The 18,448-nt window shown below is 35.2% G+C and overlaps 1 protein-coding gene and 1 long non-coding RNA gene across 2 annotated transcripts in view; one reads left to right on the forward strand and one right to left on the reverse strand.

Annotated features, from left to right (window-relative positions):
• The first annotated feature begins 9,228 nt into the window (after positions 1-9,228).
• LOC144332820 (uncharacterized) overlaps positions 9,229-18,448 on the forward strand; it is a 47,032-nt gene continuing 37,812 nt past the window's right edge. The window contains exon 1 of the long non-coding RNA XR_013400961.1: positions 9,229-9,472. This is a non-coding gene — a long non-coding RNA (uncharacterized LOC144332820). The remainder of the gene's footprint in view (positions 9,473-18,448) is intronic.
• SLC2A13 (solute carrier family 2 member 13) overlaps positions 13,906-18,448 on the reverse strand; it is a 364,441-nt gene continuing 359,898 nt past the window's right edge. Inside the window, exon 10 of the mRNA XM_001088026.5 lies at positions 13,906-15,370. Within this exon, the coding sequence (XP_001088026.2) occupies positions 15,144-15,370 (227 nt within the window). The 3' untranslated portion in view covers positions 13,906-15,143. The remainder of the gene's footprint in view (positions 15,371-18,448) is intronic.

The raw sequence follows: 18,448 nt of genomic DNA on the forward strand, positions 1-18,448 counted from the left end.
CATTGCTGTATACTGAGTAAGCTTGAAAAACGGGAGATGAGAAAATCAAGTGGATATATTTCTGATTCAATCATTTTTTATAATATGAAATAAAAATATTTTATTATAAAAAATTTCCAAGTAAAATAGCTGATAAGATTGTGGTATTGAATTGAGTTGCAGAGTCGCAATTCTGTTTACAACTACAACTTTTACTCTTCCCATAAAAATGTACTTAACAATTATTTGTAGAGGACCTACCATGTGCAAAGAAATACCTAGAGGCTCTTGGAGATACAAATTAGTTGAGACAGCCCTTTTCTCAATGAGTTTGTAATTTAATAGAGGATTCATTCCTTTATTCATTCAGTCATTTAGTCAGTAAACAATATTGATTGAATACCTACTGAGTGCAGGCATTGTGAAAGCAATGATCACACATTAGAAGAAAAGATAAAACTGATCCCTAGCCTTCAAAACTCATGGTCTAATAGGAGCTCCCAAATCAAGAAAATACAGCAGAATAGTATGCTTGAATTATTTATTCATATTGAGTTAAAATATGTCACTTTTGGCTGGGATGCTCAAGGAAGACTTTCTTGAAGTTATACATCCAAATATTATAAGTCACTATATGAAATAAATGCTCAGAGGCTTCATTTTTGAAATTAATTACAAAAGAGGCACAAAAACCAAATGCAATACTGTAGATTTCCAAAATGGTCATAATCCTCTACCCCTGTCTATATTCACATCTTGTAAAATATGGTGTATTTTTCCTCCATGAAGAGATGCCATCTGTTTCTCTACCTCTGGAATTTGGGTAGGCATTGTGACTTGATTTTGCCCATAAAATATAGCAGATGTGATGTTGTGCCAATTCTCAGCCTTGGCCTCAAGCTTGCAAGCTTCTGCTCTCTCTCTTAGAATCCTCCTCAGCTTCCACGAATAAGCTTGGGCAAGCTTATTCATGATAAGAGATTGTATAGAAGAGAAATGTGCCATCCCAGCTGAGTCCTTCTTAGATAGCTGCCACACAGCCAACATAGCAGCTGATGTCATGCATTAGTGATATTAGGAGTTACGGCAAGAGCAACCCACATGGGACCATTTGAAATTGCCAAACCACCAAATTATGGATAAAGACAGATTTGTTGATTTATACCCCTACATTTTAGATGGTTTATTACACAGCAATAACTAGCTGATATGCCAGTTAATCAAAATCTTCCTAATGCTTTAGAGTTGGGGGCAGTAGCACAGTAAATAGGTGGAACCGCATGTAGGAAAAAAATTTAATTACCAAGCTCTTAAGACCATTTATATGGCATATGTATTTTCTCAGAATTTTTTTTTAGCAAGCCAATCTTCTTTCCTATGGTGAATTCTTACGACAAATGTGGAGTTAGGATTTAATTCATGCATAGGCTATATTTCTTTCCAAAATATTATATCAGATTAATAGGAAATAGGTATTTATTTTCATGAAAACAGTGTGCTGTAAATTTTTAGTGTTTTTTGTTTTATTTTCTGGGCAGCACTTTACAAGGTATAAGTGATACATTATGGTTTTATTCAGTTGCATCTTGGGATCGCTTGCAAGGATAATTTGTGATGAAAAATATAAATGGGCCACAGAGAATCAGTGAGACCCTATGCTGTGCTATAGTTAAAGAAGGAATATAATGAGGAAGAAAGAATGGGAGACTTGGAGTCCAAACAACTATATTCAGAAAATGTAATTTCCCTTGTGTTTTTAGAAGATTATTTTTAATCTTCATAACTTTTTTCTTGCTTCCCAGAATTAAGAGGTAATGTGAAAACACAGCTGTTTAATGATTCTTTTTGTAACAAAAGACTGATTTTGATTCCTTTGTAAAAGGAAACCTGATTTGTCTGAATAAACCATATTTTCAAGCTTAATGTAATATACATAATTATTTCATGCTTTTTTACATATTATTATTATTATTATTTTTGAAATGGAGTCCCACACTTCGCCTAGGCTGGAGTGCAGTAGTGCAATCTTGGCTCACTGTAACCTCCGCCTCCCGGGTTCAAGCGATTCTCTTATCTCAGCCTCCCCAGTAGCTGGGATTACTGAGCTTCCTTACATATTCTTAAACATGTCCTTAATTTAGAGACAACACAGGTAGAAGAGAGAATTTCAGGTTTTCTTAAAATGTCCATATCTCTACCTGAAACAATTTTGTATGCCTTCAGAATGTTCATTAAATTTCCATCTGTATTATTATGTTATTCAAACTGGACATGGATCAATTCCTCTCCTTTAAAAAAATAATTTACATAGAGCCTACCTTAATCCTGGGGATAGACAAGCATATAGGTAGACTTCAACCAACCTGAGCATCATCTTGTTGGAGAAAATGATAAGAATGTTATGTCTCCATTTCCCTGAGGAGGGTATTACTGAGGATAGAGGAACTTTATCATGCAGTTCATTTCACAGGGCTTCAGATATGAAGAAGTGTAGAGAGATGTTAATGGATAAACCAAACTTTGCAAAATATTTTAAAGAGGCTTATTTTGAGTCAATATGAGTGACTGTGGCCTGGGAAAAATAAAAACCCAAGAAGTCTTGAGTAATGGTCCCACAGTTTGGTTTTACACATTTTAGGGAGGCAGGAGTTACAGGTAAAGACATGAATCAGTACATGGAAGGTCTGCATTGGTTTGGCCTTAAAAGGTGAGATATCTTTAAGATAAGCCTTAAATGGGGCTTATAGGTTATAGGTGGGTTTTCAGATTCTTTAATTTGTAATTGGTTAAAGGAGTAAGGCTCTGTTTAATACTTGAGGTCAGCAGAAAGAAATTTTTACAATAAGGATGCCAGAGTCAGCCACAATATACTGGGTCAAAGGACCTGTTCAGCAAGACTGATGGCCTGACGTGACTTAACCCTTGCCTTGCATGGCTTAGGTCTTGTTTGTAATTTGGTATCTTATTGCCACAAAGTCTGTTTTGGCAGTCTATGATCTCTATCTTAACATTAATCCTGGTCAGTTGTGACTAAATTCCAAAATGGTGGGATGGGGTGTATAATGAGGTATGTCCAACATCCCTTACCGTCGTGGCTGCTAACTCAGTTTTTAAGGTTTCTCTGGAGTTCCCTTGGTTAATAGGGGGTCCACTCAGTCAGTAGGGGATTAGGATTGTATTTCTGGTTTACAGGTAGCAGTCAGTACAGTGACTATGAATGTTTTCTATTTGTGCTAAGCAGGATGGCTTTTTAAAAAAGGTCACTCTGTCAGGTTCCTTTCCACAGTTAAAAATCCTTTTTTTCAAGGGAGGAAGAGATCATGTAATTGCCAGATACACCTTTGTTATATTTATTGTTGATAAATGAACTGAAACATCTCACAATTTGAAGACTGCACTCTTGGCATGTTCACATTAGTTAAGATTTCTGATTAAACTTCAGAAATAAAGGTAATTTTTAATTTTTTTTTTTTGTTTCTAAAAATGCAGCTGTCTTGGTGACAGCTTTTCTTGATCAAGTGTCAAGGTGAGCTGTCTTGGAGCTCTTGGGTAGAGGACTTCTCTGCCCGTGAAGACCTCAGAGAAGTCTTCGGTGTCTTCTAGTCATTTGCCCAGTAGTTTCTCCTGGTAGGAAAGGGCTTCTTAAATCATGTAGAAAGGTGTTGTGTTTACCTCAGCTGGAATTTTTCATATTGTATTTTACAGAGTTGTAGAAGCTTATTCAGTTTCTGTCTGACAGGTAAGGAGCTTAGAAGTCACTCTGTCCTCACAAACTGAAAGTCAGTAACTCTTCTATGCAAAAAGCAAGGTGACAGGAAAATTGCTGTCCCCCAAACTGGAGAAACAGATAGATGGATAGAGAGAATCACTGTTTACCAGAGCAGAAACCCATAAGCAGAAACCTCCATGGGAACCAGTGCCTGAATAGGAAAACCTAAACTGTAATAGGCAAACTGCTGGAAGCTCAGTATGAATAAGTCTGAGCTAAAAACTCCATGGACCTCCCCACTATCACTGACGCACTTTTTAAAGTTTTACTTTCACATGTTCTATAAACCTGGTTTATAGAGTGACGATGGGAGAAAAATCCCCTTGTGCCTCTGGTAGCGGGGAAGAGACAATTAACCATTTTGAAATATGCCAGAGCATTCTGTTCCTTTTAACAAGGCCTGTCCTCAAGAGAAATTGTTTTATCACAGCCTAACTTACTAGGGTTTAATCAGAGCCTAACTGACTTGGGGGAAGGGAATACCCAACTCCAGCCTACCTAGCTGTCCTTTCCCACCTAGAGGGAGAAAAAACTTAGAAGCACTTGTGAAGTTCACAGCCCAAGGGCACTGGCTCACTAAAAGATAAACCTAATCACAGAACTGTAGAATGCTTCCCCTCCCCTCATACCTTACCACCATGTCACCAAACGTTTACTTTTCAGAGTTCCTTTAGCCCAGTACAGTATGCCTAGCTTTCAACAAAAAATTACAAGGTATACTAAAAGGCAAAAAACACGATTTGAAAAGACAATGCAGTCACATACCAGACTCATATATAGCAGGAATGTCGGAATTATAAGACTAGGAATTTAAAACACTAGAAAGGCTCTAATTGAAAAAGTAGACAACACAAAAGAACACATGGGTGAGGTAAGCAGAGAGATGAAAATTTTAAGAATCAGAAGCGCTGGAGACAACACTAACAGAAATGAAGAATGCCTTTGACAATGGGCTCATTAATAGACTGGATGCAGCTCAAGAAAGAATCTCTGAGCTTGAGGGTATGTCAATAGAAACTTCCAAAACTAAAAAAAGCAAAAGGATCAAAACAATAAAAAATAAAAAGGAACATAATCTCCAAGAACTGTGGGGCAACTACAAAAGGTACAACATACACGTAATGGGAGCATCAGAAGAGAAGTAAGACAGAAAGGAAGAGAAGAAATAGTTGAAGTAATAATGGCTGAGAATTTCCCTAAATTAATATCAAACAAAAACCCACAGATATAGGAAGCTGGATAAATGCCAAAACAACAGAAATAAACCCCTCAAAATTGATACCTAGGCATATCATAATCAAACTACAGAAGAATCACACACAAAAAATATCAAAAGATCCAAAGGAAAAAAAAAAAAAACATTTATAAAGGAATAAAGAATTACATTTGACTTCCCCTCAGAAACCATGCAAGCATGAAAAGAGTGGGGTGAAATACTTAAAAAAGAAAATCCACCAATCTAAAGTTCTGTATCCTGAGAAATTATCCTTCAAAAGTAAATGTGAAATAAAGGACTTTTTCAGACAAAAATTGAGGGAGTTTGTTGTCAGTACACCTGACTTGCAAGAAATTATTAAAAGAAGTTCTTCCCAGAGAAGGCAGTTGATATGGGTCAGAAATTCAGATCTGCACAAAAAATGGAAAATCAGAAATGGAATAAGTGAAGATAAATTTTTCTTATTCTTAATTGATCTAACAAGTAACAGTTTAAAATAATAACAGCCACCATGTATCCAATTATTATAGCTTATGTACAAGTGCAATGAATGACAGCAGTGGTATAAGGGATGGAAGGGAGGAATTAGGAATAGTGTAAGGCACTTGCATTACCCACAAAGGGGTATAGTGTTTTCTGAAAGTGGAATTGGATTAGTAGTACATCGCAAACTCCAGGGCAACCACTAAAAATAGTGAATAAAGAAATATAACTGGTACATTAGGAGCAAAAATGGAATAACACAAAATGCTCAGTTAAAACCAAAAATGGCAGAAAAAGTGTGGAAGACAAAAATTGGAACAAAGTACAGGGGAAACAAATAGAAAATGGTAATAGACATGGTAGACAGACATCACTTCAAAAGTTGATGGTCTAAATACACCAAGTAAAAGACACTGTCCGAATGGATCAATAAACAAGACTCAACTATATGTTGTTTTCAAGAAGCCCACTTTCAATATAAAGGCACATAGATTAAAAGTAAAAAGATGGTTAGCATATACCATGCTAACACTAATCAAAACTAAGCTGAACTAGCTATATTAATTTCAGACAGAGTAGTCTTCAGAGCAAGGAAGTTTATTAGGACTCTGGGTTAATTCATAATTGTAAATGTTCCAAAAATATTTCAAAACATTCCAAAAACAAAGTCCTAATTAAATCCTGATTCTTAGACATTTGCCTCCAAATTATACTGTCAGTTTTTATCCAGTTGTCAGTATGTCAGTGGTTAGGCTTTAGTTCCTAAATACATAACCAGTGACGCTGCAGGAAGAAAACAGTACCACAATTTTCAGGTCAAGACAGTTACTAAAATTTTCCATTATAAAGCACATTGTAAAAACTAAACAATAAAAGGTACTGGTTAAAAATGACTTTGGCACCGACTAAGCTTGGTCTTAATTCAGATTTGTAAAGCTGAGCTACTCAATGTAAGTGACTGCTTCCTGACTCAATTATTTTGTACTATAATAGTGTTCTGGATATAGGATTTTTGTGAGGATACAATGAAATCATGTATATTAAGTATCTAGCACATAATGAGTGTGTTATTCTATAAAGAAAATGTATAAATAGAATAATTATAAAATGCAAATTCCACCCAACTTTGTTATCTTAATATTTATTATTAGATTTTTCCCAGTTAACAAGAATAAGAAGCTATCTAAATGTGTCATCCAAATGTGTTTATGTGAATACACATGTATTCATATCCTGTACAGATTTGCTGTTTGATTAAAGCAGCTATGCTATGCAGAGCTTCACTATAAAGCTTTTTTGCTATTGTTAATGGAAGCATGGTGCCATGTTGCTGTCTTAATCTTCTCTTTTCCAGCCTGGGAAAAACCTTCCACTGTTCCTTTGCTGGCTGCAGGAATGCTTGAGATGCATGCACCTATTCATTTTTAAAAATTTATTGAGCACATACTGTATGCCAGGCACTGTATGAGGTGCTAGGGAGGCAGTAGTGAATAAGTTCCATGCTTTCATGCAGTGTATCTTTTAGTGTGGAATCCTCAGTGCTCAGGCCATGGACTGGTACTGGTTTGTGGCCTGTTAGGAACAGAGCCACACAGCAGGAGGCGAGCAATGGGCAAGTGAGCATTACCAGCTGAGTTCTGCCTCTTGTCAGATCAGTGGACTCTTATGGGAGCACAAACCCTATTGTGAACCATGCATGCAAGGGATCTAGGTTGTGCAGTCCTTATGAGAATCGAATGCCTGGTGATCCGAGGTGGAACAGTTTCATCCCAACACCATTCTCCCATCAATCCCCAACCTCCCAGGTCTGTGGAAAAAATTGTCTTCCATGAAACTGGTCCCTTGTGCCAAAAAGTTTGAGGACTGCTGTTCTAGTGGGAGAAACAGGCAAGAAATAAGAAAAGTAATAATCTTCAAATAATGATACTCTAAAGAAAATGAAAGAGTGACTTGGTAATGTATTCAGGTGAAAGGCATAATTGCATTACAGAGAGTCAAGGCAGGCTCTGAGAAGACAGGATTTTGAGCTGAAAATGACAAGAACTGGATACACAAAGAATAGGGCAACAAGCATACCAGGCAGAGGCAACATCCTGTGCAAGGTCCCTGAGGTGGAAATAAGACAGTTTTACAAATCCCTGAGCAACTTGCACGTAAATCCAGTCAATCATTTTATTATTGATTAGACGAGCTCACCATTTAAAAGAACATGTCAGATTTCTTTTTAAAGTCATGAATCCAAACTTCTATGCAGTGGTTTCTAAACTATTGTGTGCTGAAAAATCACCTGCAGAGTTGTTGAAAATGGTTTCCTGAGCTGTATCCTCAGAGAAATTGGATTCAGCTTGTCAGCGAGGCCTGCAGATTTGCATTTGTAGCACACTCAGGTGATACCAAGGCTACTGGTCTGAGGACCATTCTTGGAGAACTGCTGCTCTAATGTATGCTTTGTGAGTTTAGCATCTATTTGCTAAAAGTAAAGCATAACAACATTTTCTTTTGTGTAAAAGACCACACTGCATGCTGATGATCTGAAACTAGTTTTTGGAGGTGAGTGGAAAAGTACACAAAACATTAAAGGTTGAAAGAAGTAGCCTCAATGTTTTATACTGCATTCAAAGCATCTATAGTAAGATGAGCTTAATTTCAATACAGCCAATTAGTAAAGGGTTAATGTCACTGTTTTTGTTTGAATCAGGTTCAAAAATTACTTTTTTAAAACACTGAAAAGACTTTAAATGAGAGATTACTGATTTTCTAAAGTTATTTTTATTTCTTGACTGCGAGATCACAGAAATTGTGTATTAAATCCTGTTAATCTGGAGAATATAGGAAGGTGGTTCTTTTCATAAACTGCCATTCAGGAGGACACATATGGAAAAGAGATGGAGAAAGGAAGAAGGACATCAGGCTAGTCAGCCAAATCCGCTCAAATCATTCTGGTCAGCTGAGCTGGGAGGACATATGTCAAAGAAGCCAATGTGTTCCTGTTCCTAGTAGTTGTTCTCAGGAAAGGATTTTATATGCAAATTGCCTGTGCTTTGAACATTGTGACGTTAATAGCATCAAGGATAGGATACGGATGATTAAAACAAAAGCTAACAGTTATCTAGCCCTTACTATATGCTACTGCTCTACTTGCTTTACATGATTCACTGATAACCCTCACAGCACACATGTGAAGTAGACGGTAATAGCATCTCATCTTATAGACAATGGAAGTGAGGCAAAGAGTGATTCAGTGATTTAGGTTACTAGGCAGTAAGTTGAAAAGCTGGGATTTAAATCTAGATGATTTGAATTCAGTCTGATCTCTTAGACAATGCATTATATCACCTCACATTTGAAAAAGTCTCTGAAGATTTTTCAGGATTTGTTCCTGTAAGCCATATGCAGTCTTTTTTTTTTTTTTTTTTTTTTTTTTGAGACGGAGTCTCACTCTGTCGCCCAGGCTGGAGTGCAGTGGCCGGATCTCAGCTCACTGCAAGCTCCGCCTCCCGGGTTTACGCCATTCTCCTGCCTCAGCCTCCCGAGTAGCTGGGACTACAGGCGCCCGCCATCTCGCCCGGCTAGTTTTTTTGTATTTTTTTTTAGTAGAGATGGGGTTTCACCGTGTTAGCCAGGATGGTCTCGATCTCCTGACCTCGTGATTGGCCCGTCTCGGCCCCCCAAAGTGCTGGGATTACAGGCTTGAGCCACCGCGCCCGGCCCCATATGCACTCTTTTAAGTTATAATGCAAGGATTCCACAATTTCTTTCTGTTTTTAATCTATCTGCCTAGGTCTGAAAAACTGTTCCAAAGGAGGACACAGAGGGGAAGATTTTTGGTGTAGTCACTGCAAAGAAGAGTTTTGTATGACTTTCTAGTGTCATCTTGGGCAAATGACAAAAATGTTTTGAACTTAAGTTTTAGTTCCTGGAAAAGGATGACAATGTTTATTCCACAGAATTGGACAATTAAATGAGGATTTTTTCTGCCCTCTGTTACTGACATATTCTGCACTATTCAGGTGTCCGTTATTCAGGTGAGTGGACAATTTATATATAATTTGTGGGATTTTCAAGGGTCATTTGACTTGGATTTTTGCCTTACCTGCTGACATTAAGAACCTTGGTTAGATGTAACTCAACTGTAAGCCTTTGAATGACAGTAGGTCTAGAGTCTTCAGAAGATCTCCTTGGGCTATTTCTAAGTCAGGCTCAGGAAGACACACAACTAACTATGGACATGTTGTCTAGCGACTGCCAATATCAAACAAGTGTATATTTGCTAATTATACCTATCATTGAGGCAGAATGGCAAGGGAGAGCAACAGAGTCCCAAAAGGAAATGTCAGCTGGCCTTCCAGCACGATTTTTCATTTTCACTTACAGAAAAACAACCAAAGATAAATTTTGACAACCCAACTTAATGGTTCATGTCAACATCTGGTTCTGACAATAACTAGAATTATTACTTCAAGGGTTCCTAAGCACTACATTTCACAGTTTTACATTCAGTATTTAGAATAATTCTTTAGACCAATTTTTAGGTATTACATTTTTTTAAAGGTGATTGACCTTATCCATAATCAAAAGAAATGAAATATCATTAAAATGACTAGGACTGCATTAATATATAGAGGTAGATTGTCTTTCTAGATGCTTTAACTATCTAACCTAGATCCAAGGAAGATAACTAGAAAAAATAAATAAGTGCAAGGTAAATTAATGAGTAATGAATCATTTTAACTTTTATTTGATTATTTTCATTTACAGTTCTGGCACTGACACTTTTTTTAAAAAAAGATTTTAATTTTATGTAAAGATTGAACTTCAATAAAATAACTTAAAAAACATTTACATGTATATCACTAAATCTCCATAAAATATACAATACTCTTGATACAGCATAGGCTAGGATGACTTTGAAGGAAATGGTACACAGTCATAACTTTTAAGAGATATCCCATCTATCGCTTGTGGGAATAAATATTTATATTGAATTTGCCAAGACATCTGAAGTATTAAATACTATATAACATGCACTCAGAAATTAAAATATACAGTTTGAAATACATATATTTTAAAAGCATAAAACTGTGATTTGATTAATCTAGGTATACATTAGAACTTCTAAATAGAAATTTGAACATTTATTACAAATAAAAGATACTTTAACATCAAGTGATATATAGTCCAAAAGCTGCTAGGAAACAGTTTGGACATGTAGAATATAAATTTCTACTTTGGCTAGAGTTGTCTCTTCTTTTTTAACCTTTAAATGAGATGGAATAATGTTAGGTTTGCTAAAACTTTAAAACTTTACAAAATGTTGGTTACTCATTAGCTGCATGATCTACTTCTTTTTCTCATTTATACTGACATGACAAAATCAAACACATGAACTTAACTGTCAAAAATGTGAATATTACTGCTAAATGAAGGTATTTAAAATTCCATAGACCAAATTACTCAAGTACAACAGACTATATTTTTACATATAAAGTAAAGATTTAATAAATTATATTGTTTTAGCTCACGAGCAAATTATAGGGATAAAACTTCTGAACATCAACACCCTTATAAAACACCTCTTTGATGATTATTGGCACACAAAAATTTCCTTCTCTAAAGAGACAAGATACAAGAAAGAGTTGGTAGCAGTTAGCTATTTGGCATTTTTAAATGATTGCTATTTCTAGAAAAATAGTAGCAGTATGGCTCACCTAGAAGAGCTGAATGTACCAACAGTTTATAGACTGCTACAGCCTGAACCATTTCATCAAATTGGCTTAACATTATTGTACATGAGGCTAAGAAGACTGGTAAAAGTGACAGAAAACAGGATGTAAAAATTAATCCAGAGAACAACTCTGAGCCTTCTTATTGGCAGCAGCTACATATGAGCTGTAAATTTTAACCACAATTTAATACATTTTGCTAAAAAGCACATATTATACATTCTCTGCTCCTGGTCTGATATAATCATCTATTTCTTTTACTCGTAGACACTGAAAAGGTCTTAATTTGGTAATTAAAAACTTGTCACAACAAATGAATAAAAGTCAGTTGTTAGGTACTTAGTATTAAGTTGACATTTTATAACTTGCAGTATGGTAAAAAAAAAAAATCTGATTATAACAAAATATCTCATTAATTTTGTTGTTTTTAATAATTGTGCTGATGAAATAAAACCAAAATAACATTCCAACTCTCTCTACTGTATTACAGTATTTATGAACTACGTATTAGTGTCACTAAATTCTGAGATTTTCTTAGATAAACATATGGATAGTGTTTTCTAAAACATTCTCCCATTTCCACCAACTTCTGGATCTGTGACTTATTATATTTTCAATATTATTTTGCTGTTGAAAACCAAAAGGGTAAGTTGCCAGCTTATATTTTTCCTGATCATTCTTCCCCTGTATTACAGATACTGAAATTACAGTAAAAATGTCATAAATTCCTTGCTTTTACTGATTTCCCCTTTTAGAGTGAATAACTTAATATTTAGACTATCATGTACTAAAATCAGGTTCAGTGCTAAAATTAAATTATGAAAAAACACTCGGTATTCTCATAGCATTTTCTATCAGGGAATTACTGCATATGGCTGGGAACAAAACTTAAAAAGTACACATTACCTTTTATTATTTACTATTTAAATCTTATATATATATTAAAAATAATTATGTTTTGGGAAATGATTGACTAAGGAGCAACAATAAAAATTATTAGGAATGTTTACATTGAAGAAAATTATTAACGGCAAACCCTTTTGACATCATATTCAGCCCTAGGTGTTTATATGCAGATGAAGTGATATATCCTCTTAAGTCTAATGCAGATCAGCCATCCAGCTAAGCCTCAATAGGGATTCAGACCTTCTTCATTGCATTTTCCTAAAATATAATATACCGCTATCAAATCTGCAGCATGTTTTGAAGGAAATCTCTAATTTTGGTTGAAAGCATGATATGTAATCTGTGTCTGTTTTAATATGGTAGGTCAAATCACATCATATATAAATTGTCCTACAAAATATATATTTGATGATACTTCAAATGGAATGTTTCCAAGTTGATAGTGGTAGCCAAATATGCTGGGAACTTAAAAGGTGCCTAATATAAAAAAACCTGCAAAATTTAAACATTTAATTTTTAATATAATATAAATGTTCACCAAATCTAAAAATAATACCCTAATTGTATAAGGTTCCTTTTCAAGTAATTATTTGTTTCTAAAAAGTTATAAATCTTATACTGTGCCTCTCTGTCTTATACTTCAAAGATATGGAATATTATCTTTAACACTATATAAATAACAAATAGTCCTTTAAAGTAGGGGCTCAGGGGAGTAGGAGAGGAGAACTGTGGCTAATTTTCCCTGTTATTATGTGCATTTATGGTTATAAAGTTGAAAACATTATTTTCTTAGGGAGAACAGGCCATGTTCTGCTTTAGGAAGTAACAAGAGTCCAGTTTCTCCTTTAATAAAGTTACTGTGCATCAGCCCAGCTGAGTTTATAAGTATATAGTTAAGGCTATGTATACAATAAAGAGAAGAATTGAGGCAATTATTTTGATAAGTCCAAAAACTAAATTTTTAGAGAGCACTTTATTGGTCTATTTTTTCTCCTTATTATATTTTGATTGTACCACATAGTAGCTCATTTTTCACTTCAATTTACCTGTGCAAAATATTAGATAAGAAATTTCATATGAGATAAGAAATTATCAATAGAGTAATAATTTTCCCTATTAAATAATATCTGCTTTTCTGAGGAAAAAATCAATACTAATATTCCCTTGGAAATCAATTGTTAAAGCACCTAATTCAAGGAAAAAACCTCTCTAAAATATTAAATTTTTTTATTATATGAAATGACCAAAGGGAGAAAACTTTTTTGTTTTTGGTTAATGGATTTTTAGGGCACTAAAGTAACTGTTTAAATATTATACCTCTGGTGACTTAGAGAATGAACTTCCTCAGCTGTATTCTCAGCTTGATAACTGTGATAGGAAGAAGCCAGACGTTAAAAGAACAAAATACCTTGAAGACTGGCAGAAATACTTTGAATATGGAGACAGCCACCTTTTCTCTCCAAATACAGTACCTTATTAGATGTTTAGAGCCATTAAAAATGCATCAAACTGATGTATTCCTAACTGGCCACAGAAGATTCATTCATATTTTTCCTGAAACTAGCAACTAATTTTGTGAACAAGTAATTTTGTACATACTATATAGTTCTTAATAGAAAAGCAAAAATTAAGAGTTCAGTGATGAATTACCATAAAAACCAATGAACACTTTGGAAAGACATTATAGAAATATAGTTAGGTCTGCATTTCTTATAGACATGCTATATTAGAACAATTATCTGTTCCAATAGGAAATCTCAATTTTTAGACAAGAAGGAAAAAAAAACTAAGCTAAGAATAAGAAAAACACAGAGACAAATCTATGTATCTTTGTTTTTTTCTGGTAAATTCTCAGGGAAATGAGAAAAGTGTGCAAAATAAAAACGAGTTTATGCTCTTTAAGTAAAAAAAGACAAGTAGAATTATATAATAATATGTGACAGTTCCCTTAGGAAGAGTTAATAAAAAGTTAAGAAAAAAGTCCCTTTTTTAAATTAAACAAACACCAATAACAGCAGGATTATTTCTACCGCTGATTTCCTTCCTCATTTTTGTTTCAAAAATTATTGTTTGAATATAGAACGGGGAAAAATGGTTTGCTTGCAGCTATGTATGTAACACAAATGAAGGCACAAAACAGTAGGACTCCAGGGCCAATGAGGAAGGTGTAGTGATTGGGCATGAACAAAAACTGACCCTGATATACAGTTAAAGATCTGGCACTATTTTGCATTTATAATTGCATACCTAAGTGACTAACCAATTTGGAACCCATAAAAACCTTTAATCTGTTACTTTCTGACCATAAAAGGTACTTCTCAAAACTTCCTAACTCATCTGCGCAAATGTATGCCTTATCACTGATGCAAAAAAAGAAGTATGAAAATAACTCCTGACAGATTATATTTGCATAATGTTCAAAAGATAGTATGCAGAGTCAGTCTCTGAAGAACTCCCAATATCTGAATTGGAGAGAAACAAAAATGTGGAATCCAAAGGAGACAGGGACAGCTGTGCCCTTGTAGGAGGCACTTTGGAATTTGCTGATGAAAACTTAAATGGAATTTAGTTTGTTAACAGCTGATCAGAGATAAACCACTACTCTCTGTAGGAAAACTGAGGGCCAACAGGCCATCTTTTGACATAGAACACCCTTGGACCATCTCCCAGAATCCTTTATAAATATATTATACATATGTAATTTGGCTAGATTAGCACTGACTCTATTGCCACTAATAATTATAAATGGTCTTAGGAAAAAAGGATACCACTGAAGTCACTGGGTACAATATTCATTTTGGACTATTTCAGGAAGGCATTACACACATTTGCTTAAGAATTATTAGATTAAAATCTCTGTAAATATTTTTTAAAATATTGTTCCTTGTGGGGGAAAAAAAAAGTCATCATGGTTGTATCTTCCTCCTAATCAAGTATTCTAGAATATGAAGTCAATCAAAACTAGACTATGGAAAGAACCAGATTAGAAGCAGGGCAGTGAGGTCACCGATTACTGTTCTTCTCCCCCCAGTTTGTTTAAATAACTAAATATATGAGCAGCTGAAAATTATTCCACATCAGAAGCATCATTGTCAGAAAGATGATAGTTACTTCCCTTTACCCGAATATATTCAATATATCTCCCTTCATCAGAATCTGAAGTGCCACATGTACATAGCCTGTTGTCAAAGAGTGATTCAATTTCCTCTAATTTTTTGCCTTTGGTCTCAGGAAGACAGCCGTAGATGAAAAGAAGTCCCACAGCAGCAAATCCAGCATAGAGGAAGAAAGCTCCTGCAACAGAAAATAATAGATACATGAATATGAATATATATGGAGAGGCTTAAGTTGGAAAGAGTACTTGATTTTGACTTCTTTTTTTTTCTGGTCAGTCATGCATAATCACAGTATGAAATGGACCAAAAAATTACTATGAGCCTGGTTTACTCCAGTTGTTCCAGCTCTGTGAATATGATGCAATGTATCTTTCTAAACTCAAGTTCAGAAATTCAAGAATAATAGACCAGGCTCAGATGTAAGTTTAGCTTTGAAGCCTTTCCTCCCTTCCCTGACTAGAGGGAATTACTCTCTTCCATGTGCTATCACAGCATGTTGTTGGAGACCCCTAAAATAACCAAGAAATATTATAATTATGTATACACACGTATGCTTGCCTTGTCTATTACACTAGAGGCACTTTGAAGTCAGAAGAAGTTCCTTTCTTACTCATCTTGTAATTTCCAGAACCAAGTATAATGATGACATTGCAGAATGAATGCCTCAGTGGAATACATGGCAACTCCATCGTTCCAGTTTCTCATGTCCATGTCTCCATGACTCCATGTCTGGGAGTCATCCTTAACTTCTACCTTACTCTCATGCCTAACATCCAATCTGTTAGGAGATCCCGTTGGTTCTACCTTCAAAATAGAACCTGAAGATGGCCACTTCTCACCACTGCCATAGATAAATGTGGTCTAAGGGCCATCTTCTCTCATCTGCACTATTGCAACAGTCTCCTAACTGGTCTCCTTGTTCCCTCTCTTGGACCTCAACAGTCCATTTTTTTTTCCATAGCACATGTCATCATCTGACATACTAGGATGTTTACTAGTTTGTTTTTTGTTTCCCTCCACTAGAATGTAAACTCCATGAAGTCAGAGAATTTTGTTTTGCTGTAAGATTATGTATGTCAATGCAGCACAGCCAGAAACACATTAATATTGCTAGTTTTATTCTCTAAGGGTCATGATAGCAAGCCTAGATGGATGAGATATATGAATGTATGACTTGTTTATATTCTCTACACATTTCCAAGATCAACTTTTAAAATAATTGAATTCGCAGCAGCCTAGCCAACATGGTGAAACCGGTCTCTACCAAACACACACACACACACACACACACACACACACACACACACACATAATTGAATTGCCAATTTGAATATTAAAAACTCTACTTGTACTTTTGATGGTGGAAAACAACAAAGTAAAATGGAGCCCCTGTCTAATTTTAGGCTTTCAATCCAGACCATCATGTGTATGAGATGGGGGAAGTAAGATGAAAAATTAATGTGACAATTGGCTGGAGAAAGGATATCAGATTGGGAGTGGGAGTTTAAGTGTTGGCCATGTGACTTCTGGATAGTCATTTAACCTCTTCTCTGGGTCTCTGTTACCTCACTAAGTAAAATAAGGGGGTTTCTCAGCTCCTACTTAAGTGTTGGCAGTTTATGACTCTATACATTTTACAGTCAAAATCAGGAGCATGTATAGGAGATACAGTTAAGAGATGCTTGAGAGAGAGACCTGATCTGTGTAATGGGGAAAATAATTCCTGCTTTGCCCAACTGTAAAGAAGAGAAATAATGTATGTTACCATGCGCATTAGAATTCTGAATATCAGTTGCTCAAAAAAGTGATGGCCAGATTTTGTTAAATTCTACTAAATGACCAGGAAAGGAAGAGTTGCTATTAAGATACAGAATAAGAGATTAGTGTGACTAATTAATTGGGATGTCTTTACAAAAAGGGTGATACTGATAAGCTAGCTCTTGGAGAATGGGGGAATTTTGACAAAAAAAATGAAAGGAGATGAAGTCCTGTGTTCTGTCTGAGTACAGATAAGCAAGACTGTGGAGGTAGGAAGAGAAATGGAATCTTTAGCAGGGAGGGACAAAGATTGGATGGTAATTATGATGAAGATAAAGAAAAAATAAGTACAGATGGTAAAACATTTTAGACTAAACTACGCTTCTAAACTACAAAATCTGTAACAGCAAACCCAGTTTGACTTTTAAATATAATGGTATAGTTTATCTTTATCATTATCTTTCACCATTTGGGAACAGTAGCATAATTAGAAGTAACAAATCAAATCTGTCAGTGCTAAATTCCTATAGTTAAAAACATTAGTTGGGTTAGGAAGATTCCTGAAGTTGATTACAGATTCTTTCTTGTGACCTGGATTCCCAAAGCTGAATAATATCAAGGAATTGCTATTAAAATACAAGACCATTTTATAAAATCTGAGGAATCCAAAGCACACAAATGCCAAAACTGCCTACTCAGTGTGAGTTCCAATGGTTAGACCTATGGCTAAGTCGCGGAGGAGTGTGGGCAGACCTGGGAGGCTGTGACCTGTTCCATGTCATGGTCAAATCAGTCACATATCTCAGTTTCTCATTTATTCCTCCCTTGGAATGAAAATGGAAAGAAAAAATGTCTGTAATGAGTCCATCAGGACTATTGAACACTGTAGATATTCCTCACCTTTATTCTAAGGATTTAAATCTTATTAGAGCCCTACATTAAGTTCTAGATTAAAACAACTATTTGACTGAATTACACAAATTGAGGACTCAAAGACCATGTTTGACTGAATTTCAGTAGTACCTCAAGAGAGAAGCTTTGACATAATGCCCCCCAAGGGATCTCTTTAGCCACATGTGCCGTATATAAAATGGCATATTGGTGATATGGCAATGATACTTTTTAGTAATAAACATTATTGAATGGGGGCACAAGGCAGACCTGTGTAAGCAATATGGTTGAGTAAGGAATCAAATTTTGAGATTTTATGAAACAATAAAAAAGGAGGCAACAAAGAAGATATAACTATTTCCAGAGGAACACATGATTAGGATGTATATTTATTAAATCAGGAATCTAAATGCATAACTTACATAAACCAGTAACATGTAGATTACAATGAGACACAAAGAGGGGGAAAAAGTAGCCTGAACGAACTATTTTTCTACTACTAGAGAGTAGTAGACCAAATGGACCAGTGCTCTGACATGAGAGAAGCTTAATGCAAGGCAAAATGCTTTTAGCTGTTTATTTTTGAAAGAATTCTGCTTATGCCCTA

This window comes from Macaca mulatta, chromosome 11, assembly GCF_049350105.2.
Source record: "Macaca mulatta isolate MMU2019108-1 chromosome 11, T2T-MMU8v2.0, whole genome shotgun sequence".
Lineage (NCBI taxonomy): Eukaryota > Metazoa > Chordata > Mammalia > Primates > Cercopithecidae > Macaca > Macaca mulatta.